Genomic DNA, 27,953 nt, shown 5'->3' on the forward strand with positions numbered 1-27,953 from the left:
CTTGCCCAAGGACACACCGCAATGGGAGTTGCCAGGATTCGAACCAGGGGCCTTCACCTCCGTAGGAAAGCATCTTAGCCCTCTCGACCAATGCGTCACTTCTATACCACTATACCATATCTCAAAACGTTCAGCTCAATATATCGATATGTCCTATAACAGGGAGTCTATTCTATAAGTTGAACTTCACTTAATCAGTTTATTTTTTATTTCATATAGAATTCACTTACTGTCTCGAAAATCAGATTTTCAAAGACCCATTTCCCATTAAGAATTGTAGCAAAGTTGCTTTGTATTAACCATGTCCCCCTCAATTACCCCCCCCCCCCCCCCCCCACCTTTCTCATCTGTCAGTTTCACTTTTTGGGACATAAAATGATTACGCTGCCAATTTAATTTAGCATGCAATCCGGAGGTGATTATCGGCCCGGAAAATGAATATAACGAAATTACTCCCCTTGCGTAGTGCATTTTCCGGGCCGATTAAAAAAAGATATGAAAATAAACACTTTAGTGATGCCCGGAGTCCATACACCAAGGTATATAAAAACTGGATGGTGGCGTGCGGATTTCTATAGAATGTTACAAATACAAACTGACAGATAAACATGCTCCTCTCCGCACAAAAAAAAACTACCGTTCTTTGGCTTACTTGGCCCTGATTTACAGACCAATTCTATACGGCCATACTTTTAGTAGAATTAACAATAGATCATCAGTGAAACTAGATGAAGTCAAATTTAAACCAAATTCTAAAACACTCCTACGCTAGAATGACGTCACGTTAACGTGCGGTTACGTCAATGTATTTGTTGCGACCAAGAAAGAGCGCTTCTATATTTTATCTACTGTTTTAGATTAAGGGCATATTAGAATCGAAATAATTTATAGCAAAAGAGTGTTTTAACACTATTTATACGCTCGGGCGGTAATACGTCGTACAAATAATTTTACTCGGGCTGCGCCCTCGTGCAATTATTACGCCCGACGTATTACCGCCCATCGTGCATAAATAGTGTTAAAGCACTCTTTTGCTATAAATTATTTCTTAGTTTTTACACTAAGTCTTCATTTTTAATCTGTGGTACTGTGTATGATCCTTTCATGCCCTTTTCCCATTCTACACCTTTCTTTCGGTAGTTTGAGACACAAGTACTTTTACTTAGGGGACTAGGTTTTGTCATACACTTGTCACAATAACCTACTGTCAACTACTGATTTTTATTTATATTTATTTACTTGTTTTTACTCCTACATCTTTTTATACATGTATCATTTGTATGTGTATTCCCTTCTTATTTACTTATCGGGGGAGTAACCATGTCAGTAATACATATCTACAATAACAGGGTTACTTCCTTTACTATTTATACTTGCTTTAACTGTGTTTTTGTCCATACTTTTAGTAGATATGGTGCAAATCTAAATTAACAATCGATTATCAGCTTTACAGAGACAACTGTGCTATCGTAAACTAGGCTCGACTCTTTTGAGTACTTCTCTGATAAGGCAATACCATATGTGACCATGAATTTTAGTGACTTTTCATCAACAAATTACAAACATCAGGAATGACAATAACTCTCGTGGCAAGAATGATTCTGTAGACTTAAACGGAACAGAACATCGGAAAATGGTGAGATGTCTTCCTGATTTTTCTCCTGCAACAAGAGGAGGTCAAAGAAATCATGCAAAAATCTCAGAACAAATCCTGTGAACTTGATCAGTTTCCGACATGGGTTTTGAAGAGCATTTGCCGCAGATTACAAACATATTAAATACATCATTTGAGTAAGAAAAAATACCAAAGGGGTTTAAACATACGGCGGATGCAGGGCTCACTCTGGCCTCCAAAAAAATAATAGCCAACTTTTTAACCTATGAAAAATTAATAGCCAAAATTGATGCGGATCTTTGCGTGCAATTTTTATAAAAATAAAAATTATAAATTTTAAAATATATATTTTCTTAATTGTTTTAAAAAGCAGTAGACCCCTACAGAGGGTGTTGGAATCAGGGATTCAGGGAAATTACCTCCAAATATTGGTGTTGGGGTCCACTATAAATGTTTAAAATGCTATATTCTGATGGGTTTTGAAGGCATTTACAGGACACATACTTAGTTTGTGTAAGGCAGCTGAAATGGTTGATACTTACTGACATTATGGACAGGGCAATGGCTCAATTAGCCCCATTCATGCACACACAATATGGACACAGTTGTCTCTAAATTGTATTTTTGTACTTGTAACATGTGTAAATGTTGAGTTCTGCTCAACCTGGGGCTAGAGGGCGTGGACGGTAGCATGCATTTCTACTACCCTCCATGAACAGGCTCAATCAAACCGAGCCTGCAAAATTTTCATTTCTGTCGTGTTGAGAGATCTGTGGGAGTTTCCACTTTTCTATTTTAAGAATGCGAGGTTAAAGCCTCTCCTGATGAAGTCTTGGTCCAAATGTTCTCAAAACTAAAGACCTATGTCCAATCTTTTGTTTATTAAAACATGTTGGAAATGGTAGTAGATGCGCGTCCAGAGCGGCATTTAAATTAAAAGAAATTCCATCAGGGACTGCATTCAGCATACAGAAAGGTTTACTCAACTGAGTCGGTTTTAATAAAGGTGCAGAAAGACATCTTCCAGTCTCTCGACCAAAATTCTGTAACAATAATACTCGACCTGTCTGCAGATTTCGGCACTATCGGCCTCTAAACAATATAACATCGCCTCGGACACCATTTCAAAGCACATGTATGGCCGTCGTCTTATCTAAGTGACCGCTATCAGTGAACGTTGATGGTGTACTGTTGAGGCCTGTGTTAATGAAATAATGTCTGCCTTAGGGGTCAGTACTGGGTTCCAACAATTACATACTATGCATTAAACCTGTTGTTTCCATAATATACAGATGTCACGGGCTGCTTAATCTACTCTGTGCCGAAGACTCCCAATTATATCTGCTCTTAAAGCAAAAGGAAGCTGTGACTAGAAGTGAGGCATTGAACCGCATCGATGGTTGTCTGAAATCATATCGTGGATTCTTTTCAATATGCTGAAACTCCATGCTGTTAAAACTGTTGAGCACATCAAAGCTTGATTCCAAACACAATGATGCCATTTTGTTGAAGGTCGGTGTTTCGCTGATAAAAACAACACACGGTAAGGAATCTTAATCCAGATCCATACTCCAGTATGTATTTTGAACGTCACAAAACCCCTTATCAAATGATTGATAACTTCGCGATTAGACTACCGTAACGCCTTGTTGAGTTGTATTTCAAACATCACATGGGATAAATTTCATGTCCAGAACACGACAGCTTGCGGCAGTCCTCAGTCTATATTAGATATATGATAGAGGTGTGTCGGCCGGATAGAGAATTACGATCACAAGAAACTTTGCCATTGATTGTGCCAAAGACTTCTCATTTCATAGTTTCTATATGTGTTATAGTGTATAATGAGAAATGAGAAACAGGAGATGGGAATAGTGAAATGTGAAGCCACCACAGCGCTTTCGTTTATATGCCATTTACTGTTGCGACTGAGATTCATTTTTTTACATTTTCTAATTAAGGGCATGACTTCTTAATAAAATTCATAATTTACAGGCGTATGTTTGAAATTACTTTTTTATAACTCTGTTACAATTTCTCAGATTTTTCTCCGATTTTCAAAACAAAAGTCTCAGATATCAAATGATGTAATGAAGTGAGAAGAAATATGAAAGACTTCGTGTTTTCTTATTGTGGTAAATACGTTATGTATTATTCTGAGATGCATTTCTGCAAATAACGTATTTTTTTTGTTGTTATTTATAATGGCTATCGAGCCTAGCTAGCAAATTAAACATGCAAGGTAAACTATAAATGTCATTTCAAATAATGAAAATTTCGTGTCAGATTTGAACTATAGTTATAATGAATCAGCGATATTTAGTCAGATAACATTTTACTTTCAGAAAAATTCTGTACATGCTTATAATCTGCTGAAAGTTAATTCTAACGAAGGATAATTGGATATAAATTTTAATTTGTAAGTCTTTTTAATGGCGAAGATATTAAGTGAATATATCCTAAGTCTAGATATAAGCCTCTAGATATAAGCCATTGGCAACACAGGATCGAACATTAAACAAAAATTATTCAGCCAAAATTAGATAATACTTCCCATCAGGCACACAACGTTGAATCAACGTTGAAACTTTGTCGTGACGTTGATCAGCCTTGTTTCAACCTTCAGCAACCATATGAGGTCGCTACCTGACGTTGAATCAACGTTGAATATTGGTCATGTTTCAACCTTGCAAGGTTAAGATAAAAAAGAGGTGCTTTGAAAATTGTTTCAAGGTCACTACTGACTTGCCTAACTCGTACACTCACATTGCCATTAAAATACATGTTGCATAAAATATTGTTTTAAATTATTGTTGCACCTGTACATATGACATGATACATTCTTTACATATCTTAATGGTGTGATTCTAATTGTTTTTACATTTGATAATAAAATTCATAATTACAGGCATATATTTCGACTTAATTACGGTAGTTACTCTATAACAGTTTCTTCGATTTGTCAAAAATAAATCTCAGATATTATCGAATTTCTAAGTTCAAAATAACACCTCTAAATGAAAAGTGAATTAGAACTTAAAACACAATTCCAGCTTGAGAAGGTGGGCGAAATAGTCTAATATAAATTGGTAAACACCGGAAAATGATTGCAGACAATTTTTCTTTTCTATTAGTCACTATACTTATTTATTAAATTCAAGTCGTGGATTTTGGAACATGCATCTACCATAAGCTCTTTATAAACATGATTAGTGTGTAACATTTTAAGGCATTACTTGCATTCTCTTTGTGCCTATTGGTCATTTACCTCCTGGTCAGGATCCATGCTGTTCGCTAACGGTTTCTCTAATTGCAATAGGCTTTGAAGCGAACAGCATGGATCCCGACCAGGCCGCGCGGATGCGCAGGCTGATCTGGATGGAATGCTGGTCGCAAATGCATTATGTTAGTTTTCTCATGGTGCAGCTCATATTTGTATCGCCTTACTGTCTGTGATTACATTATTACTGATTTTGAATTCAGTCTCTGTAAATGTGTGATTTTGCAATTTCTCGCGACTGTCTTGTTTTACAGTCAGCCGCCGGTAAGATCTTGGCCAGTAAGTGTAACTTTCCTATGATGAACTCGACTGATTAATCACAATTTTCATTTTGACAAAGCTCACGTAATGGAAAGGATATCTCGACTGATTAATGAGATTAATAGGGATGGACTATAGGTCACTTTTGAGGACAGACCAAAGCCACACATGTCAATAACAAAGATATACGATATGATTGTTACAAAGTAGATGTCAAACTCAGGTTTGTTGCAGTTTCGTTCACGTTTTCTTTTTTACATTTGAGTTATGCAATGTCTTTATTTGATGAACAAAATTTAAGCGGAAGGTTTGGGTTTCATTAACGGATTGAACTGAATAAAGGTTTTTTTTTTATTAATACATGCAAGTGGAAGTGGCGTTCAACAACAAAAACATAGAATATTTTGGATTCAAATGAGACTTTATACCATCTTATATTCCTGTTATACTTGAGAAGTAAACTACATATATATCTAACTAAGTTAGAAATTGATATCATTAGGTCATCCAGCAGCGTACACATTTGATCATTTGATCTAACATTCTAGCATATAACTGAATTCGTGCTATACACAATTACCAGCCAACCCGATACATTTTAAAGCATTTTCTTGTTCAGATGCTGTATGAACAACACAACTTGTTTCTTTTGGCATGTGCTACCAAACAGGGAAAATTCTGGTAACCATGATAAAAGTGCCAGATTTCCGATTGCTTTCAAACTTGTTCCCTTTTCTTGGGCAATGGGGTAATCTTATACTGACAAATAGAGGTTCGTTCTGGAATACTTGCCCGGTTTCCGGAACAGATGGATTACGGTTCACAGGGGTATTTTCAAATGAAATAAGAAGGCCAATTTTCGAAATTTGTTCAGTTTGGAGGGGTTTTCGGTATTCAGGGGGAGGTGGGCGGGGTAGTGTAAAAACTTATGCTAAATAGATCTATTTTAATTTACCTATTGCAAGCACAAGGGCAACCGATGAAAAATCAGTGTTCTTACTGTATGCATTCCAGCTCTTCCTACATAAGGAACTCTTCGAATAAGTAGAAGACGCTAACAGATAACCAATAAGCCTTCTGTAAAGACTGATACATTTTTAGTATCGTATATCTGTGTTTTGAGGAACATGACAAATTATTCCTCCCGATGATATATAAACAGCAAGAAACTTTATTTCTAAGATATATACTGTATTTATTAATACAGAACAAGTCACTATTGTCGTTTCATGCATATCTATTATATAAATGTCTTCAATAATCTACACTTCAGTCTGTCGATATTTCATATTTCAACTTTTGTTTCTCTCGTCTTTAAGATGTCTACTCATTAAAGCAAGAACCCTGTAGCGCATGTCCCTGATATCTGTCTTTAGGTCTCTGATAAGATCATGGTAATGGATTTTCCAAATTGGCTTCAATTTTTTGTTCATATCGTCATCATCATTTGACAGAGTCTCGCTGCCTTCTCGTCCCGACTCATTCTCATTTTCATACTCGCGTTGGAATCCCCTGAGGTGTCCACTTACGGCCAAGTACAATGCCTTGATGTTCTGATATACACCGCTACTTATACGTCGTTGACTTTTCCGCATTGACCCAGCCACACTTCTAAAAAAATTCCTATCAATCGCTGATTGATTTGTGTCTGTAATATAAAAATCATTTCAGTGAGCTTCAGAATAAGATGCAACTACAAGTAAGATACTAAATGTAACACAACATAACCTTCCAAGATCACGGAACGTGAAAATTGGTAAGAAGTAATATAAAAAACTAATTTAAGGAAGTAAAAGTCGTTTTTCACTCAAGGCCTACGAAGTTTTCCCCAAATTTGAATTTTCCCTGTATTTTATAATAAATTATAGTTTGTAACTACTAGTGATTGATTAGTTTGTACAGATGTCAATACATTAAAAGCTGATGTTGTAATATTTAGCGAAAGTAGTGATATAAAATTATGTGCGATTTTCAAAATAACAAATCGTATCTCATATCTGTGATTGTTTTGCGGCAAACATTTTAGAGGAAGTGAAAACTCCTAACAAAGGGTGAAAAGAATCATTAGTTGAGTTTGTCAAAAATAAATTGATACATAGTAGCTTTCAGTGGTTACTAGAATCACGGTGTTTCACTAAAAGCGCAATAAACAGAAAAGTTTCACTGATTTTTAATGAAAGTCACTTTTGTTTTGTAATCACATTGTCTAAATTTATTTTTTTCGGTGATATTGAGATATTTCATCATTTAGTAAACGCCTTTTAATCAGCAACGTCTCTCTCCTTGTTGACAGATTGTTTTATCTTTTTTTTTATTTTAAGGAAATACATATGCAGTGTATCTGTTGTACAGTATTTCACTAAAATAAAAAAAATGAATGACATTAGCTGCATACCCTGACAGCAATATTTTGGAAAGTTTATCATGCGTTTGATAAAAGTTTGTAAAGTTCTATTATACTAATTTAAAGTTCTATTTCGTTACCAATGTTATTTATATTTACATATTAACAGAATGTTCAGATATTATTTACATGGCTGCATTGAAATTATAAATACCTTTCACGTGAGCAGAAATGCATTTTGTCGCATCAGTAGGCTGAGTTACTGGGTGTCTGGTGGGAACCGTACGGGAAATAGAAGCTGTTCTAGAAACAGGATCTGCGTTAATTGGACAGTCGCACAAGGTTTGTGTTGTACACATGCTTGCATTTTGGACAGAGGTTTTGGTAGTTGTTTCCAAAAAGATATGTTCTTCCTTTCCAGTTGCTTCTACTTTATCATCGCTTAAGGTCTCGATGGACAGTGTAGATGTGCCTGCATGCTGAGAAGGTGTAGCTTTAAAGATATCCGTCACTAAATCAAGAGTGGTTTCTGGAGTCGGTAAAGGTTTGTTTATTGTTAAAGATTCTGTCGTTTCTAAGTTGCCTGCTTTTGGAATTTTAGTACTGGCGTACTCAGAATATGTATAAGTAGAGGGATATTTTTTAAATATATCATTTGTTTCTTGATATAAACTTTCTGACGACAAATACGATGTTGATGTTTCTCCATCAAGATGAGGATAAGCCGTAGACATTTCATGCCTAGTGCCTGTGTCATCTGTTTGATCTGTATTTTGTAATAAATTTTGAACAGACGATGAGAATACTGGGGAAGACGTAGTCATTACAGGTGGTGGCAATGAAGAGGAAGAATCCGATGATGAAGATGACGACAATGTCGATCTTAAAGATGATAACGTCGATGCAGTATAAGAATAAGATGACAACGATAATAATGATGAACCAGGAGTTAATGGTGACTCTGACAATGGTAACAAAGTAGATTTTGTGGATGTAAATGCAGATGTTTCCGCTTCTGTACTTAATATAGGTCGTGCAAATGGTGTAGGTCCATCTAAGCATGTTAAACAGCAAGTTTTACTAGCGTAATCTTGATCACCATTAACGCAGACTCTAAGATCACAGTCGTCAGATCGGTCACCGTACTCACAACCAGTAATGCCAGTGAAGAGCAATTCGCAAGTGTTGCAACATTTATATCTTATATCGTCTATATAACATTGACTTGGTTCACTAACGACAAGATTGTAGCAGTTCATATTTGGCTCATTTCCAAAAACGCAAGTATCAGAACTTTCCGGCGCATCTTTATGGTCTAAACAACTTCCTTGCCAGCAGTATTTTTTGTTACCACAAGGCGTTCCATCTGCCGGAAGTATATATCCACATTTATCTGAACCTGGAAACGTACATAGAAGTCCTCCGCAAATTTTAGAATAGCTTGTTTCTATTTCTTTGCGACAGATATCCGATCCCAAACCAAATGCATTTTCACATTGCCTTCTACCGCTGTAACTAACACCAGGTAGGTCATTAACTAATGCGGCTAACTCAGCTGGGTATCGCTCATCCAGAGACGTCTCTTTCAGACAAGTCAGACCATCTTCATTTAATTCAATTATATAATCATTAATGTACTGCTCAGAGCACTTGGAGAATTTCCATTTATTTGAACCAAACGACTTAATTGGCAATTTGAACTTTGGTACCATAATGTGGTTAAAGAATTCAAGACAATCATTGTTATCCATATCATCCCGTGTGCCAAGAGCTCGTGCAACTTGCTGAGTAGCATATGTTACTGTTCTGTAATCAAATATATCTTCGACTATTGACGAGTTGGAGATGTTTCGACACATTGACGATGCAAAGGCAATACCTGCATTACCTGGACTACCAGCGTATGTCAGATTTGTTCCTGTGAACAATATCGCATGGTCATATTTTGGAAGGAAGTCTGCTTCATCCAGCCATTTTTGAAATTTATCAAGAGCTTCTGACGAGTTGACCATTACGCGTGCACTGTCTCCATCTCCATCTATAACGCTCTTTGTGGTCCAGTAAGACTCGAGCTCAGTTTTAGCTACAAACAAACCAGAAAATGCAAGGTCTATAATGAACGGTTGATCTTCTATAGCACTAAACCTTTTGTTTATCCCTTGAAAAATGTAAGCATAATACTGTCTGATTATTGCCATAATGTCCGAGTCGTGATTATCAGGTTTGCCTACCATAGTTTGCCACCAGCTGTAAGCGGCAAAATCGATAACCATTAGGAGCTCAATAGTCAGATGTTCTACTTCCCGTTTTACTCTATCTTTTAAGTTTGTTTCATCGGAAAACGTGCTGAATGCATTGGACAGTCTAAAATCCAAAGGCTTCTCTTCGATATCATTGAAGTCGTCTTTCTGGTAGTTTTCGGAGTTGGCACATTCTGTGGAATGATAACTATCTAAAGAGAAAAAATGTTTCGAATGGAGACTCTTGCTTTCATCTAATGGCTCAATACCTATGACATTCCCATCCATGCAAAACGTTCCTAGCAAATGGAAATGACTTTCTGATAGCCGCTTTACTGTAACAAAAGATTGACCTTTGTTGAATTTGTACATCTGATGTTTTCTTTTGTCATTTTTGTTATCTGTTGCTGCATTGGTTTGCAACACTTCGCTTCCACTTGAAGTGAAATCCAAATTCTCTAGGTATTTTTCTAGCAGAAGTTCCAAAAAGGCATCACTGATACCGTCTTTATGCACGGACAAAACTAACTCATTGGGATATTCTTTTTCTGTATCACTGCTGCGAACGTGTTTCACATAAACTATTTCTGAAAAATACAAAACAATAAATGATAAATACAACAGTTTATGTTACTTCGATTCCCTTTTTTGTTAGGTTTTCACATTTTTGTAAATTATTTTATTATATATGAATATTATGGTAAGATTAAGACTGTTGTACTGTTTGTGTAATTATTTTTCTTAAAACAAGCTTTAAAATGTAGTTGTTTTAAATAGTTGTTCATACTTACCTTTATTTACATGGTATGATTCTGCTGAGCTGTTTATTAGAATTGATATAGTAACAATCAGTTTTACAGCAGGCCGAAAATATATGCACGCCATTTCCACTGACACTAACTGAACGAATTGTTCCCGTGGGTAAATTACTTCAGATACATTTGTTTTCTCAGTCAGATTGATGTTACTATTTGTTTCTGATCATTTGAAAATGCTTTGCATATTCTTCGTGTTGCAAGCTAATGCTGGTAACGTTTTAAGGAAAGTAATTTACAAATATTAAGCCAAGAATATATTTTCAGAAAACTCGCCCAGTAATATTGTTTTAAATCTTCCTATTGAATTGAAGTTTCATTATTCACAGTATTAATTAAGTTATATACTTAAAAAAATTCTAAGGTAACGCTTGTACTCGTTATTACATCGAAATTGTGAAAAAAGCGGCCCTCCTCCTCTTGTTTAACTGCAATCAAATCGAACCATGTTAGAGCTGATATTAAACTGAGCACATTTTTGTGAAAAGTCTATATCTGAATTTCTGGTAGTTTTCGGAGTCGGCACATTCTGTTGAATAATAACTATCTAAAGAGAAAAAAATGTTTCGAAAGATGACTCCTGCTTTCATCTAACTGCTCAATACCTATGACATTCCCATCCATGCAAAACTTTCATAGCAAATGGAAATGACTTTCTGATAGCCGCTTTACTGTACCAAAAGATTTACCTTTATTGACTATGTACATTTGTTTTCTTTTATTATTTTTGTAGCATGCATTTCCACTACCGTCCATGAACAGGCTCAATCAAGCCAAGCCTGCAGTCGTGTTGAGCGACTGTGGAGTTTCCATCTTTGTTTATTTTATTGGGATTTGTCACACCGGCATAAATGTGCAAATGTAGGGCGGCTTTTAATCTTTTCTAGATGAAGGAAGACCAAATGTGATCCTCTGGACACTTTTTTAGGGCCGGGCGGACACCTATATAAAACCAACGACTTTCCGTAAGCTAGCCGGAAGACTTCCCTCATTACAAAATTCTATCTTCCAATAGAGGTTTCGAACCCACAGCGGTGAGAGGCGAGTGATTCAAATCAGCTAAGTTAATGACTTGGCCGCAGAGGCCTCAAAAATAGTACGATTGCATAACTTGGTTAATTTGAAATTTCGATATGTCATACTAAACGTATGTTAAATTACGAAACATTTTGCTTGCTTATTAAAATATAATAAGAAAATACCAAATGTTGCGTAGGAAGGTTTGTTCAGTATAAATACATCAACATGATAATATGCTTCATGATGACTTCGCAATACCTTAATGTCAAATTCTGTTTATATACATATTTATTTGTGCTTTTTCCTTCTTTCAGTTAACCAGCTCAAGCACTCTGTGTACAAAGAATTCCCCCAGTACATTTGTCTTTACATCCTGTTAATGGACAAGTGTACACATTTTTATTGGTGTGGCCTTTATATCACAATGACTGACAAGGGACAAGGAAACGTCCCATTTCTGTCATGTTAGCAACACTACGTTAGTATCTTATTACCAATCGCTTTACTTGTTTAAATTGGTTGTACTTTTTTAAACCGTTTTAGCTATTCTCTTTTTTTACAAGTTTCATTGAAAATTTGATATCTGGTGATATCAAACTGAAGAACATCAAATATGTTTTCACGAGTGCGGAACTAAAAGATAATGGATGATTATGGCTAAAACCGTAGAAAAGGTCACAAAGTCAAACAAAAGTGTTTATTATAACGCAAGACCAAAAGACCAAAATATCTAACGCCAGATCTTTCATTTTCACTCGCTACCTCACGACTCGCGAAAATGTTGCATCTGGTGTTCTCTCGATGAAAGATACTCGATCCCTAGTATCCCCTTTGTCTTTTTTCCTTAAAGTATTTCTTTCTTCGTATAGGGTCATAATGTATTTACACAGTTAAGTCTTTCAATCGTTAAGGTCTCCAGGAACAATGCTGTAACTTATGATCACACGTATTATATTTGGGCTAAGCTTAAAGTGTTTCGGAGCTTGTATAGATTGGTTGCTAACGAGTGTAATGGGTGTTTTATAAAAAAAAATATTCCTCGACAGATTTTATCAAACTTTTCATTTTATGATCATGTAGGAAAGCCACAGATATGTGAGCTATGAACTGATGATTATATTTTAGCTGTTGTAAATGTATTCGTTCTAATATATGATTTTATTTGTAAAATAATATACAAAATATGGAGGGAGCAAATCAGTACACAAAATTAAAACAACTTGGAGAAACCTTTGTATCATTTTTTATTATTTTATCCTCTGTTACATCTTAATCAAATCTATAAGAAGACAACCGTATCTATAACAATTACAAGAGTAATTTTAACTGTATTGATTCGTGTACATTTTCATGTACAGGCAACTTTAACAACATGCCACTGATATGCACTCTATTTGAAATAATTACTGACAATAATGAATAGATGAGACAGCCTAATTCTTTGGTAGTAAAGTACTATTATATTGTGTAGACAGCCTATTATGCATTTAAAATCAATGATGAAAATATATGTATTGCAAGTATGAGAAATAAATAGGCGAGTTCTGTATACAACTATCTTTACATGCAAACAATGTATTATTTACAATTTAAATCAAAATGTAAATAATGAAAACATTATAAATAAATAGGTAAATTCTATATGACTAAATGTGTGCAGACAACATATTGTGTGTTTAGAATTAAACATACTAGTATGACAAATAAATAGGCAAATTCTGTGATAGTAATGCACCATTTGTCATGTGAAATGAATTATGTTAATTATCAAAAGATGAGAAAATAAATAGGCGCAATGATGGATATGATAAAGAAGACATACTCTTGAATATTAATACTTCACAAAAGTAAACAAACAGATGCATTCCTTAAATCGATTAGACATGCAATTATGATAATATAGACTCATTTGAAAACTGATACATTTATTCTTTAAACAACTTCAAGAGGAGAGGTACATAAATTAGTCACATTTAAACAGATTTTCCAGCTAATTTACATAAATGTATATCAAATATCGTTCAAATCTGCAAAGCGTCGACATATTTACAACCTCCCAGCGTTAATCTTTTAAAACAAAAATATAATTAATTGCTGTAAATGTGATAAGATTTAAATAATTTAAACATATTTTCTCTTCATCAATTTGATCAAGTATCAAAATTATTATTTTTATTCGTGTACAGTACAGTTTTTGAAATCGTGAGGAAGGTAAATAAATTGACAACAAAACAGCATGTAAAGCAAAATAGATGTTGCACTTTAAAATATTGATTTCCTCCTTCGTTACAAACTTAAGCATGTCTGTTAAAAAGAACCAATTAGAGACAGAAATCCTATTTTAAAAGCGAATTTACAACCATACATTATACTATCACATGAAAGGAAATTGTTTAAAAGTGAACATAAGGGGAACAAGGAAACATGGATCTTGGTAACGAAATGATGAATTTGGAACATATGTCACTAAAGAAATTTGTCATCATGAATCACCAACCAGCCTACACCTAACCTTCAATTCTCTAATACAGGAAGTACACACAATGATATGCTTACAAAAAACTGTAGCATTTAAAAACATATTGTAATATTCCTGGCAGCGAACTATTCACTAGGTCATCGTATACATTCACTAATTATAATAATTAATTATTTTTCAGCAATATTATTACAGAAGACTCCAAAGGTCTTTTGATATCAAGTGTCCAAACATTGTATGTCAAATTCTGTGCTGGAAAATACATTTTAAATGAGCATTTACTTACATAATTTTCAGTTAATTTGGGCACTGACCTATTACAATTACACAATTGTATCCCAATTTCCGACGTTACAGTGATAAACATGTTTGCAATTGTAAATTAACATCATAAAGCCATAACGTTATATGAAAAGTTTGACAATTGCTAAAATTACTACAATGTCGTAAATTCACATTTGAATGGATATCTTGCACATCTGAATAATAAATTATTAGTACAGTTAATGTATGTCACTCATGTATCACAATTGATAATTGGGATTCATTGATTAGTCACGACTACAATATCTTCTAATAAGCATGTCAGTGTCATTCGATGTGTGAGTCAACTGATGGATGATAACTATGACTACATTATGATGTGTGATACAAAGAATAATAGAATAAATGATAACACAATCATGATCAATAAAATTACTGTTGGACGGTAACAAGTATATAATGAGGATTTTGATAAATTCAATATTAGTTAAATAAGAATTAAATAGATAGATTTAAATAATATTGCACAAATAAATCACAGTCTTTGTAAATTTAAAACATTAGTCATTCAAATCATGATGCAAACGCCCTCGCTGTGACAAATGTTACATCTGTAATTCAAATGCGTGAGCTGGGCGACAACAAATAACGTTTTCACATGCATCAATAAAAATGACGGACTCAGCACGTTCAGAAGCCTACTATCTTAGCACGTTTCTGTGTTTCTGGTCCTCACGCATAAAACGTAAAATCTGTCAAAATGATATTTAAAAAAAAACACGTTTTAGCAGAACATTTACATTTTACGTCATGAAGTGGGTTTCTCAGTTTTAAAGCTACTCTTACGTATACTACATGACGGTATACATTTGTTTTAAAAACTCCATTGTATCTTGGTAGTCATTCATTAGAACATATGTCCTTCTTGTTTCGTTGTTAAATGGTTTTGCCGCTGATTTGAAAGCAGACGACACTTGGTGATTTGCAGACGCTATCTTTGCGTCCTCTTTTTGTCCAATAAGAGCTATTTTTATATCACACATAATCTGATATAACTGGTCTTCAATGTTGAGTAACTTGTCTTTGAGTTTTTTGGATCCCGGTTTCTTCCCTATTCCTATTTGATTGTTTGTTCTAGCATATTCTGTGTAGTTTACAAGCTTAGATAACAGTCTGTAATGGTCCTTTAATACAGATGCAAACTGAAATAAAGTTATATAAAAGTTATTAGTGCTTGCATCCCATTTCATTTTGTGGTTTACTTAAAACCCGCACATAATCGATGTGTGTAACAAACTTTAAAAAAAAACACAATGAAAGCAATGAAATACAGAAGTTAATTAACATTTAAAGGTAATCATTGAAAGAAAAAACATTTCAAATTGATACTAAATCAAAAGTTGATTAGCATTTAAAAGTTAAAGGAGGTGGTCAAAACGTTAAATCAATTTAAAGTGGCATTATGCGCATCTTACTGCACATAGTGTGTTTTTGGTGAATGTTTTATAAAAGCAATTTTCGGTTGCTGTGCATTTAAATGTGTTAAATTAACGATAATGCCGCATAAGTATTTGAAGTTGATGCTCTAGAAATAAAGAAATCAGACTAATAAGATAATAGTTTTTTTTCTTCAGTCTTCTGCGCAGTGATCTCCCTTACCTATAGGTAGAGATTTCTGTAGTTGAAGGGAAGCAACTCCTGCGTGCAGTTTGACTTTTCTTAAAATGACTGCCCCAGTCAAAATAAGAAAAGTCATATTTGGAAAGTAATTATCTTGTACTGGTAACAGGAAGAGTTTGTTATATTGGGTTAAAAGCTGTAATTTCCTTCACCCTTTTTTTCTCACACATCTACTTCAGCTTGATTTGTACTTGAAAAATGCGCATTTTTCCACTTTAATAACACGTGTTTGTATGTAATTAAACTCTGTGTAATCAAATATTGCCTTTGATTGAAATATATTCAAACAATCGTTCCAAATGGGACGAATGAACGTATCTTCAAGAGCTATATAAATACTTACGTTTTTCGAAGAAAATGTTTTCTTTTCTTCTGTTACTGTAAATTCTTCCTTCGGTAAGAAATTGCCCGTTGGCAAAACTGATACTAAAAATGTTTTTGTTATCTGAAATAAATAAAAAAGAAATGAGTTATCAATATTATTCATCAGACTTCAATTGTGTTTACATAGAAGATATTCTAAACATTTGTGACAAATATAACTTATAAGGTTACATGTATATCGAGTACGGAATGTCTCGTGTAAAGATAGTTTAGAAGACAATATCGAAAATGTCCTTGAAGTTCTTTTACAAGACATTGAAAAAAAGAGATAGTGAACATATATGATTTGCTGTAAGAGTCATGAAAATTATCTGGCACACTAAATAGATCTGGAAGCTTTACAGGGAATCAGGACAACGCATATAGACGCATATAAATCATTTAACTTCCTCTTCTATATGAAGATGTATCTGTTATATTCAATTAACTTCTAATTATTTCCTAGTGTATACCATTAATATTCAACACTTTGTCCGTGTGCTAAAAAAAGAATCATTTTTCATTCGTGATTGATGTGGCATATAAGGAAAATGAAAATTGCTACCGCATATTTTCTCTTACCACAATTTGATTGTTCAACATGTTAAGAGAGCAGAACGTAAATGGCAAACGCTTGAATGACCACGTAAGCCGTTAGCTTTCAGATACTGCATCAAATATGAATGAAATTCCTCCGTAACTGATAACGACCGGACTTGACGTGTGTCGTAATTGTTTTACGACCACGTTCGTAACGTTTGTCGTGAACAGGCTTAATTGGCCATCGGGAAATTTGCAAGCAATATAATGTTAGTATTTATAGTCATGAAATGACCGCGCTCATTGGGTGCAACGTTTCGTGATTCACGTTTAATAATTGTGCATTTTTGACGAGAGGCACTGCATGATTTCACCCTTAAAATGTTTGCCCATCCCAAATAACTATGACAAAATCATGCATTCTTTTCTTGCAACAGAATAAAGGAATGCAAGCTATATCATTCTGTATTTAATTGTTTCCCTAATCATTCTCTACATAATTCCGTTCAAATTTTAAACTAGCGTTTCCTTTCACGATAAATAGACTATCTTGAAATCAGCAAAAGCCACACATCTTCCAAACACTAATCAATATATTCTCACAGGCATTTGCTTATCTCCTTTGGAAAAGTATTGTAAAAATATTCTGATAAATCTTTAAAATGGAAATGAACGATCCTTACATAATCTTTTATCTTTTGTGCAGCTTGGTTAACACCATCCGTGCGAGCAATTAAATCCTTCATTGTGTCTGCTTTGGCTTGACGTACATGATTCCCCTCTAATTCAAGTACAAAGCATGGTGCATTCTGTTTGGATGTAGATCTCCGCACAGGTTTTGCTTCTGACATTGTTAAAATGGCGGCAAGAATTATACCAACTATTTGACGATATCTGTACCCGCAGTCTGAAAGATATAGATGCATTTAATGAGTACAAAGCAACTGAATTGTAAAGTAAAACTGTAATAAAAAAGAAGAAAAAACCAACACTCTTCCAAACTTTTAACGGGAGACTTAAGTACCAATAATAAATAAAAGTAAAAACTAAAAGTTACAATCAAAATATTTGACTAAATGTAGAAATATAAATATTAACTAGTGATTATTGTAGGTAATTTAGTTATGTAATTCTAACTATTAATCTATATATAAAAATAAAATTAAAACATTTCATCCCAATTGTATCTTTCTTTTTGTTATCAAATATTTTGATTTTATGATAATATACGCTTTATTTATAACTTTTTAAATTCTTTAAATAAATCTATTTATTAAGTTTCGTTACTACTTTAAAGCAACTTTAAATTAATACTCACTAATTTTCTTAAATACTTTTGATATTAAAAACTTTTTCATAGTTTCTTAAATATTTACAATGTTCATTCAAATCGACAAAAATATTTATTGTTTCTTCCCAACCATAATCTACTTTATATACGTATCAATCGATGTCAGAGAGTTCATGCAATATCTCCCCAATTACAAAAATTTCTAAAAATAGTACAACGTAACACTTTCTTACCATCCTTTCGATGAACATCCACTAAGCACAATCAATGAAAGCCGGAACAACACTCCGTGACCCTCCCAGTGTTACGCTATTTGTTTTAAAAATCAACGTCGCGTCGCACGGTATGTTCACACGCTTTTCAAACTCTACGTTAGAAGTCGTTAACTTGAAGTTAACCTGTGCTTACTCTATTGTAACTGATATTCCCATATTTGGCTATCCCTGCCATCAAATGTGAGAATTTTTGAGAATTTGTGCTTGAATTTTAGAAAGTCCCCAAGGCGACACATGATGCTTTTCATGCCTTATGACGAAAGAGACAAAATAACCTGATAACTATAATAAAAGTATTAATACAGTGACAATAGTTAAGTTAACATAGCGTCACGCAGGAATAACTGCGTGCAGTGAAGGAGTGCATTTTTGACACAGGGTCACGATAGATATTTCGAACATGTTCTCAGAACTTTCTGTCAGAAAGTAAAGTGAGATATTAAAAGATATTTAAACTCGATAATTGTTATTTGTTTACATTGCAAGACTAAGTACACTTTTATTTACATAGTGTATAATATTTGCATGTGTGGTGTATAAGTCATCAGTGGGGTAGGGTATGGATACTGTAAAACGTCATCAAAAACATGAAATAAAAGAAGCTGAAATACTTATATTTTTGGCGGAGTGTTAGTTTGGAATTAGTCTCAAATAAAATGCCAAGTGCACAAATTCACATGCTGCACAACATTCCTTACAAAGTTTCTTAATACCAGGTCAAATTACTTAAACTATACATGGGACAGAAACTTTTTAGTCCTTAATGCATATTTTTGACTAGGTCATAGGCCATAACTCTTGTCTTAAACTGAATTTCCCCAAAAATTCCCAGCTGCACAACATCACATGCTGAATAATATTCCTAAGATTACATGACCCTAATTCAAATACTTTTTAGATATATGCGACAAAGCTTAAGGCATTATATGCATATTGTCTGAGCCAAGGACCATAACATTGCTCAGACAGAATGAAATATCAAACAGAACATTACGTGCACAATTTCACAGCTATATAACAATTCGCTAATTTTCTGATTTTAGATTAAAAAATTTTTAGAGACATTTGACTTTAACTTTTAGGCCCTTTAAGCATATTTTGACAATGTCAAGGACCCTTACTACCACAACAAAACAAAGATTCACAGACTAATGATACACCTATAAGGTTACTGACTCTAGGTCAAATCCTTTTTGAGATACATATGACACAAACTGTATGGCCATTAATACATATTAACTTTGATCTTGAGGAGCGGAATCCAGGGTGCACAACTTCACATGCTGGATAATATTCCTGCATGTTTTGATGACACTATGTTAATCTTTTAAGATTTTTATGCATAGTTTTATTAAGTCAAGGGCCATAAATCTGGACTGGCTGAGTGAAATCCCAAACAAAATGCCAGGTACACAACATTACATGCTAAACAACTGTCCTATGAGATGTGATAACACTATGTCAAATACGTTTGAGATATGCACGACAGAAATTCGGATGGATGGACGGACGAACAGGCTTTTAGGAGGACGGATGCACAGACGTACGGACAAGACTAAAGTGCCCTCATCCCACACACACGTGCCAGAGGAAAAAATGGATGTGCGCGGAAAACAATCTTATGTTGTCATAATATCAAATATTTCAGTATGGGGGCGTTAGTTGAACTTCGTGACAATCATTTTAAACTTTTCTGCAATAATGTGTTTAGGAATTTTGCGGTAAAACACAAAAAACGCGTATAAGTATTTGAATAGATAAGAAAAGTAAGCATTATATAGAGATACAAGTTGCAAATCTTCATTACAGATGCAGCAGATACCAAAGACAACTTGATCATAAATAATCAATCGATAAGAGCATCACACAGTTTCTTTGCATCAAACAATCACAGAAAAAAACAAAATGAAAGAGTTACATGTTAGAGTGACATAACGGTCGCTTTGACACTTCCCTGTGTGCACTTTTCGTTCTCATATTACTTTTATAAATAATTAGGTATTGACCATTTTTCAGTGACACACTAACCTGTTTCTAAATTTGTTTTGAATGATGAACGATGACGTCCAAATTAATAATTAATTTTATATCCAGTCGGAATGTGCCATTTTTGGTTTTGGATTATGGGCAATTTACATAGAAGTCCCATTTACGATAGTTTTAATCCTCACACCACATAATATTAACTTCAAAATTAGTAAAACTGAATTCAATTACACCCCTGATAAAGAAGAGCGATGGAATGTCTGGTGAGTTTAATACACTTTAATGCACATATGATTTTAATATATTAAAGCATAGAAAACTTCGATTGTATGACAAATAATGATAATGTAATTTCATTATCCATTCCCTGTTAACGAAACACATGCAAGAAACTTTGAATAATAAAATCTAAAATTAGTATAAGAGATTGCAGACAGGTCACGGTTTTTATAGGTATTAAGATAGGTTATATATTATTACAAATAACAACATGAAGGATTGTGTTTGAAGTTCTTAGCTTATTATAAAATTATTTCCCTGTGCATAATATATTCTCTACGGTAACAAAACAAATTAATTGAAATACTATGCAGCCTGTCAAAATGCAGAGCCGAATGAACATATTGGTTATTGATAATTTTACCTATGTGACTAAGACATTGTCTCAATTTTTCTAGAAAGACAAAATTACAAAATTTACATTCTTAGTCACGTTGTACGTGATAATTTTGACAGAATTATAGTAAAATGAATCTAAGCGTGTTTTTTTTAAACATAATTACGGATGCCGGAATACTAATCTGAGTGCTGCTAAAATGTACAAAACTTAAACCCCCTATAGTTATTAGTAATAGACATTTACTCTTTGAAGTTATAGTAGTTTTCTCCATGTTCAAGGTCGGGATGGTCAGTGATCAAATAGCGCACATTCTGCGGTTTTACTACAAGGCATGGTCAACCAATCGGATGTCATAAGTGGATGGCTGACGTTAAAACCTGTCATCTTTGATTGATATCAAATGAGTTATAATTTTAATTATAGCTATTTAGCGAAAGGTGCACTTTTGTTTCATTTTGCAACGATATTGCACATATATAATGGTCTCATTCATACGCGTTTCATTATTTTAGTAATCCATAACGCATTTATCTTTCTGGTATAATATTTATTGCTATTGTAATAATTGCTTTAACAGTCTGCTGTGCACATTCAGAATCATAAATATTATAAAAATCACTGTCTTTAGAGACTAATATAGATTTCCGTTTAGATTTTCTAACACAAAGATAAGGAGACCATAGAAGTATAAACAAAACCGGTTTTAAGTATTGTAGATATAAAACATTTCGTATGTGATAATATGGCACTTTTTCCGTTTGCTTCGTTGTAATTCAACCTTATCTAATATTATAAACGCAGACAATCTCCATTCTAATTAATTAAATGGTTCACTGAACCTTATGATATTTTGTAGCATTAATTTGTTCTTTGTTCTAAGATATAATATTCAGACAATAATCTAAATAAAATATAAGAAACGATCCCTTTAATCTTTAGCCTGCTGTTGGCAAGTGGTTCTGCCTATGCGACCAGTGTAGACCAAAATCAGCGTACATCCGTGCAGGCTGATCATGGTCTGCACTGTTCGCTATTCAGTCAGTAAAATTTCACTGAACATCCCTTCAAATAATAAGTGGTAATCCCCAAAATGAATGATGGACTAATCCATTTTAGAAATTTAGTAGGGTAAAGGATTAAAGCATACAATGCAATAACGGAAAATAATAGCAGATTCGGCTCGACCGTGTCTGTTCATGAGAAGTAATAAAATGCGAAATACCCCTCGCATAGCATAGCACTTGCTTAAGTGGAACTCTGATATGTTTGTTTCTTTTTTTTTAGGTTTAGAGTCACACCACAACTAAGTTCATATCGCGACTTTTCCCGCATTTGATGGCAGAGGCAGACGTCAGTAACTGTTGTCCCTTTTTGCATTGTTCCAAAGCACGGGCAGGCAAATGGGTAGAACCACCTTCCTTTAGCCATCTGGATAGCTTCCTCACATAAAGAATTCAACTTTGATTCCAAATAGGTGACGGACAAGTGATTCTTCGTCCAAGACCGTAACCACTCGGTCACGTAGGCACCACAGTAACACTGAATGGAGTCCATGATAAAAAGAAACACAAGAAACACTGAAAAAAGTTTTAATTTAGTATATACTTACCAAATAGTCTGGTGTGATGTAGAACGGCTCTTAAAGCGATTCGTTCGTATTGTTTTGGTAAAAAAGAAGTTTTTTAAAAAGCTGAAGATTTATTTGGATGGCATGATCAAACCATCAGTGGTAACTCAGGAAGGCAGTGATCCAACTGAAATGGTGGGTTTAGAAGGAAGGCAGTAACCCTACTGAAATGACTGTTTTAGAAATGAAATATACACATATATTAATTGCCTAGAAAAGACCTATTGTTGAAACAAAATCTATAAGAAAATCCCTTGGAAGAACAGAACGCATCCATGTTCATGAAAGGTAATGAAATACGCAATACCCTCATGCCACGCCTACTGGCACCGTTTTTCCCCGGAATTCTTTTATACAAGAATATTGTCCAAAAGGACCAGAAAAAAAATAAAATCTCTCAGATATAATGATGTACCGCAACTTGAAGTACAATAGTAATGTTTACATCATGTTTGCTCGTCTCTTATTGTGTACCATATTATTTTGTTAGTAAATTTTTAATATTGATTCTAACAGCCAAAGGATAAATGAAATATACATCAGCATCTTGTATCAGTTTATTTTCTATTGGTTTAAGATTATTCACTTATTTGTAAAGTTTTGATTTTTAATGATCTTGAATATCTCTAGTATATGCGATTCATACAGAATTTTAATATAGAAAATTACACTGCATATGCAAGAAAAATAGCTATAATTGTAATATCAATATGCACCATATACAGCCGAGATAAAAACATCTAAGTTAATAGAAATCATGCAAAGAAAATAACTGAACCATGATACAATAATTGAAATGCATTATCTATTACTTTACAACATCAATCTGAAATCGTACCTGCACATGGAACATTTACTTCACAATTAAAATTTAATAAATTCAAAACACAGGGCAAATATTCTTTTTATTGTTTCTGTTCACCACAATAAATTAAGTAAATAATTAACATAAATCTTACGGGACAATAAACAGTGTAGTGTTTTATGCATTTTCATAAAAAGAACGAACAATGAATTATGAAGCAGCAGACGATCAACAAAAAAAAAAAATAAACATGAAAACATGTGAAATTATTTACTTCCATCCGTATTGGCACCCACGCATGATATCGACTGTGTGTAATAAATTCATTTGTTTATGAAATGAGTGGTTTTCAGGTGATCCCCCGTTTGAAAAAAAAATGTTGTAAAAAAGTAAGTAATACTCACTGTATCCTTTAAAATAATGCTCATTGTATCCTTAAAAGAATACTCACTGTTTCATTCAAGTGACGTATGTGCAGTTTCTCTTCAGTGGCTTGAAAGTTATTGTCTGGACAAAAAAATAAGCTATCAAGTGCAGAAAGGGAGATAATTATACCATTATCCAAGATAGAAATATTTCTCGCGCGCTTCGCTTTTCTACATAGGTGGAGACAAAGTTATTGTGTTAAATGAAAATAAAAAATAAAATATGAGACGAAATTATATTTAATCAATAAAAGGTTATGTTTCATAGGCACAGAACTTCTTATCTTCGCTTTATGTAGTTGGATCAAAGTTAACAGCGAATATCATTCAGGACAGCAAATTTCTTAAATGACCAAAGTGCGAAAACTTAAGACTAAAAGTTCATGTGCTACTGTTTTCAAATTCTTCTTATTATCTTACTGTCATCTATTTTTTACCAAGTCATATAACCTTTAGTTAATTTAATGTTCTCGTCTTAAATGTTAAAAATCTACAAATGGAGATAATCCTGTTTTATTTCACGATAACAAAAGTTATGTGTCGTGTGTCCTATCCTTCTCTTCTCAAGGCTTCTGTGCCATCTGTCATCGTATGAAGTTATATTTAACTCTAGTTTGGTCAATCGAATTTGTAATGATGACTGTCTCATGTGTACTTAATATTTAATGTTATAAAAGCGAAAAGGCTTCTTCCCAGAGTTGCTATATTTTCTGGACCTTTGCGATCATGGATTTCATTTTATGCCTGTAATAATTACACAGCAGTAATCGTTCGTAAAACTGTGAAACTTTTGTTCAGCAAACTTTATGGTGACATAAATTCCTTAACTGTATCCATCTGTTTTATGTTCTTTTGTGACTTTAAGTATCATTCACAGGAATATGTGAAGTCCATATGTAATAAAAATGTTCACAAGTAGTAAATACTTCAAATCACAATTACAGTGTAATACAGTTGCTTATACAACAGCAAACAAGGAAACTTCCATTTATTCTAGAACACTCTCACATGACACAAAAGGCAGTTTTTGTGCTTTCTTTCTTTCACATACGGAAGAAGAAATCTTGCAACTTCCGGGTAATGAATGTCACTGTTATCTCCATTTTTGACAAGAAGCTGCAAATTCTCAATTGCCTGCTGCCTATGCACCGGTCGGTGAATGCTGTTGTAGGACAATGCCAGTAGAAAGTAGGCATACACAACCGCATCAACGAAAACAAAACCTTTGTGATCCGTATCGTCGTCTGTAAGTGGTTCCCGCTCTTTCAGCATCTGGATCGCTTCAGGAGCGTACGCAACCTCCCATGGACAAAATATTATTTCCAGAGCAGCCCATTCCATCAGAGACGGGGCATTTCCTAAGAGCGATGTGACCGACCGATGCTTCCGGAGGGCCAGTGGTCGTTTACATGACTTCATTCTCCTCGTTTTGTCACCGGTAGTGTTGACAATGTATTCGTTAAATTGTCGTAGCAGCTGCATGATGATTTTGATACTTTCATCGTAATTCTCGGTCATATAGTGAAAGGTGGCTAGTTTTAGTTTTGTAGCGGCAGCGTCAACACCAGCGGCGTCTTCAAGATATTTCTGGCCAGTTGGAAGAAGGGTTTGAGAACCTCCCTTTCGGTTGTACGGGTAAGTGTTTGATAACCCCATATATAATATACCAACATGGCTTTTAATCATCAGCTTGACGATTCCAGTGGCCGGCACGTCGGGAAAGTGTACCGGGTCTCGCATTGTTGGGTATTCCAGAAACATCGTCATCGCGTCAATCGTTCCCTGGATGTCGGGTCTCTCTGTTAGACGTAGAACTACTCGTATTGTTACATTGAACATTGTGTAACATCTCTCAACCATAGAAACATTTCGTTCACATCCTTCTGTGCCCCAGTGTGTATCGTAGCAGTCGCATCTGACTTGTATCTTGTGTCTCGCTAGAAGCATGTTCAGATTTGGTGGAAGGCACTGTAAAATACATTGCCATCCCTTCTCCAACAACCCTGTAACTAATGAAACCAGTCGGATTCTCGTATCTCCTTGCAAGCGGGGCAAAAATAGATTGTGGTTCGGAATGAAATAATGAGGCAAACTGCCATCCTCTAGGCATTGCAGTAATTTCTGAAGGCAGCCAACAAAACAGGATGCAAGTTTTTCTCTAGTCCACTCAGCTGGGTGGGTGCTTTCTACCATATGGAGCATAATGGTTTTCACATGATACGATGATATTCCTTCAAGAACCATTGGGTTGATGATGTAGGTAACAAGTAACTTCATCAGGAAGTAGCACTGCAGTTGCGTGATATTAAAAGTGCGAACGAGAAGCTTCTCGGCTAAAGAAAAAGACCATCGCCATTCGATATGCTTATTTGGACTTTGCGAATTTCCTATCGGGACAACATGGCAGCCGTGCTGGAGAATAAACTTCTTCAATTCTACAGTAGGCCAAATGTACCTCCTCACACGAAATGCCCACTCCCTTGCAGCAAGTGGCCAAACTGGCGAATGAATACACAGTATCGGTGTGATTTGACTTCTCATAACGCCTGAAACTGCAGGAGCACTTATAGTGCCTGTAGTATTATTACTGTAAGCATCTATAAGAAGTTTTCCCGCCAAAATCATTCTTCCTTGTTCGTCTGCCAAACAGCAGTTCGGAGTTGACATTATTGATCTACTAGGACTTGTACCCATGAAGACACATTGCAGTCTGACATAAGATGGGTGATACGTCTGAATGACCTTGAATAGGTGCATGTCACCTTGACCTTCAGATTGTCTCTGTGGAGCTACCCTTGTTCCCGACACTGTCATCATTATGTTATTATCTGAGCCCAGGCGTTCTAGGGCAATACCCTCTGCAAAACTACCGACGTTTATAGCATGAAACATGTAATCAACATCAGAACCATAATTAGCAATACCTTCAAGACTGAATAATGAGTTGGAATAATCACTGAGCCAGTTTCTTAGCTTGACATCGTCTGCTGACATTCCTACATCACAACAGAGTTCATACAGATGCAGTGAGTCTCGGTCTGTTTGTTCAGCGTTGTTCCACATTGTAAGGCTGAAGCTAAGGAAATATGAAGGTTGTTCAAATTCATGAATTTCGTTGAATGTTTGTATTAAATGCGTTATTGTATTGAATTTCGTTTCACAGCTCAGTCAGTCCCAAAGAAAGTTTCTTTTTATAAAGGCAAATTTTAGAAATATGTTAATAAAGTGAGAAACGTACTTTTACTCTACAGCAAAATATATTAAACGTGAAGAATAATAAAATGTTACCTTTTGATAAAATATATTCAATATGACATATTATTTCACTTTTCCGCCATAACCTATATAAATCAAGTAACAATATTTCGGTCACGGCTCAGGATATTGCATTTCATTAAAGTATTTAATGGTAGAGTGATATTGTTTTAAGATTACTATTGTTTTCTTCAGTCTGAATTTAGACATAATACAGAGGAAAAACTGTAACGCCTGTCAATCAATATTTGGAAGATGTCCAAAATTAATTCGAAACTATGAATATGAACTAATGATATGAATAATTTATATGAACAACTTAACATATAACAAGTTAAGTTTTACATAATATCTGTATATTCTGAAAATAATACTATTCAAATTATCATGCAAAATAATAAACACGAATTGATTTATCCTAAGATTATGATCCAGATATTATGTAATGTCATTGTGGTTAAAGAAATTAAGTTTTGTCTGTCTATAATATTTTTATTAAGTAAAACCATTTTGTAAATTGTGGAAGCATGAGTGGGGCAGTGGCACAGTGTATAGTAGAGATTCGACACCTATCTCACTCGGAGGGCCCCGGTTCGAATCCCTTAACAGCAGAACTTTACACTGCATGTTATTACTTACACCTGAATGCTGATAGTGTAGTCGATATTTGAAACATACGATATTAAATACAAAAATGTTGAACCCAAATTATTCAAATTGAATTAATTGAAAACAATATCAGTTCTAAGCTGAAATGTAATGATAGTGA

General features: G+C 34.4%; 2 protein-coding genes across 3 annotated transcripts; both read right to left on the reverse strand.

Annotated features, from left to right (window-relative positions):
* Nucleotides 1-1,323: 1,323 nt before the first annotated feature.
* LOC123530287 (uncharacterized) lies at nucleotides 1,324-17,752 on the reverse strand. The gene is made up of 10 exons (XM_053520932.1): nucleotides 17,585-17,752; nucleotides 16,342-16,443; nucleotides 15,233-15,520; nucleotides 14,088-14,097; nucleotides 12,343-12,418; nucleotides 10,532-10,560; nucleotides 7,715-10,327; nucleotides 6,484-6,804; nucleotides 1,639-1,698; nucleotides 1,324-1,406 (listed from the first exon to the last, which is right to left on the reverse strand). Exons 1-10 carry the CDS (start codon nucleotides 17,750-17,752, stop codon nucleotides 1,324-1,326), a joined length of 3,750 nt encoding a protein of 1,249 aa, XP_053376907.1.
* LOC123529868 (uncharacterized) lies at nucleotides 12,803-27,357 on the reverse strand. 2 transcript variants are annotated; one of them, XM_045310432.2, is made up of 5 exons: nucleotides 27,218-27,357; nucleotides 18,426-27,005; nucleotides 17,585-17,808; nucleotides 16,342-16,443; nucleotides 12,803-15,520 (listed from the first exon to the last, which is right to left on the reverse strand). In XM_045310432.2, the coding sequence occupies exon 2, from the start codon at nucleotides 26,990-26,992 to the stop codon at nucleotides 24,923-24,925; it is 2,070 nt and encodes a 689-aa protein (XP_045166367.2). In that variant the 5' UTR covers nucleotides 26,993-27,005; nucleotides 27,218-27,357; the 3' UTR covers nucleotides 12,803-15,520; nucleotides 16,342-16,443; nucleotides 17,585-17,808; nucleotides 18,426-24,922. The 2 variants fall into 2 exon arrangements, with proteins under 2 accessions (XP_045166367.2, XP_045166366.2); XM_045310431.2 differs by having other exon boundaries at nucleotides 18,220-27,005.
* Nucleotides 27,358-27,953: the final 596 nt, after the last annotated feature.

The sequence above is a fragment of the Mercenaria mercenaria genome, chromosome 13 (genome assembly GCF_021730395.1).
Source record: "Mercenaria mercenaria strain notata chromosome 13, MADL_Memer_1, whole genome shotgun sequence".
Classification (NCBI taxonomy): Eukaryota; Metazoa; Mollusca; class Bivalvia; order Venerida; family Veneridae; genus Mercenaria; species Mercenaria mercenaria.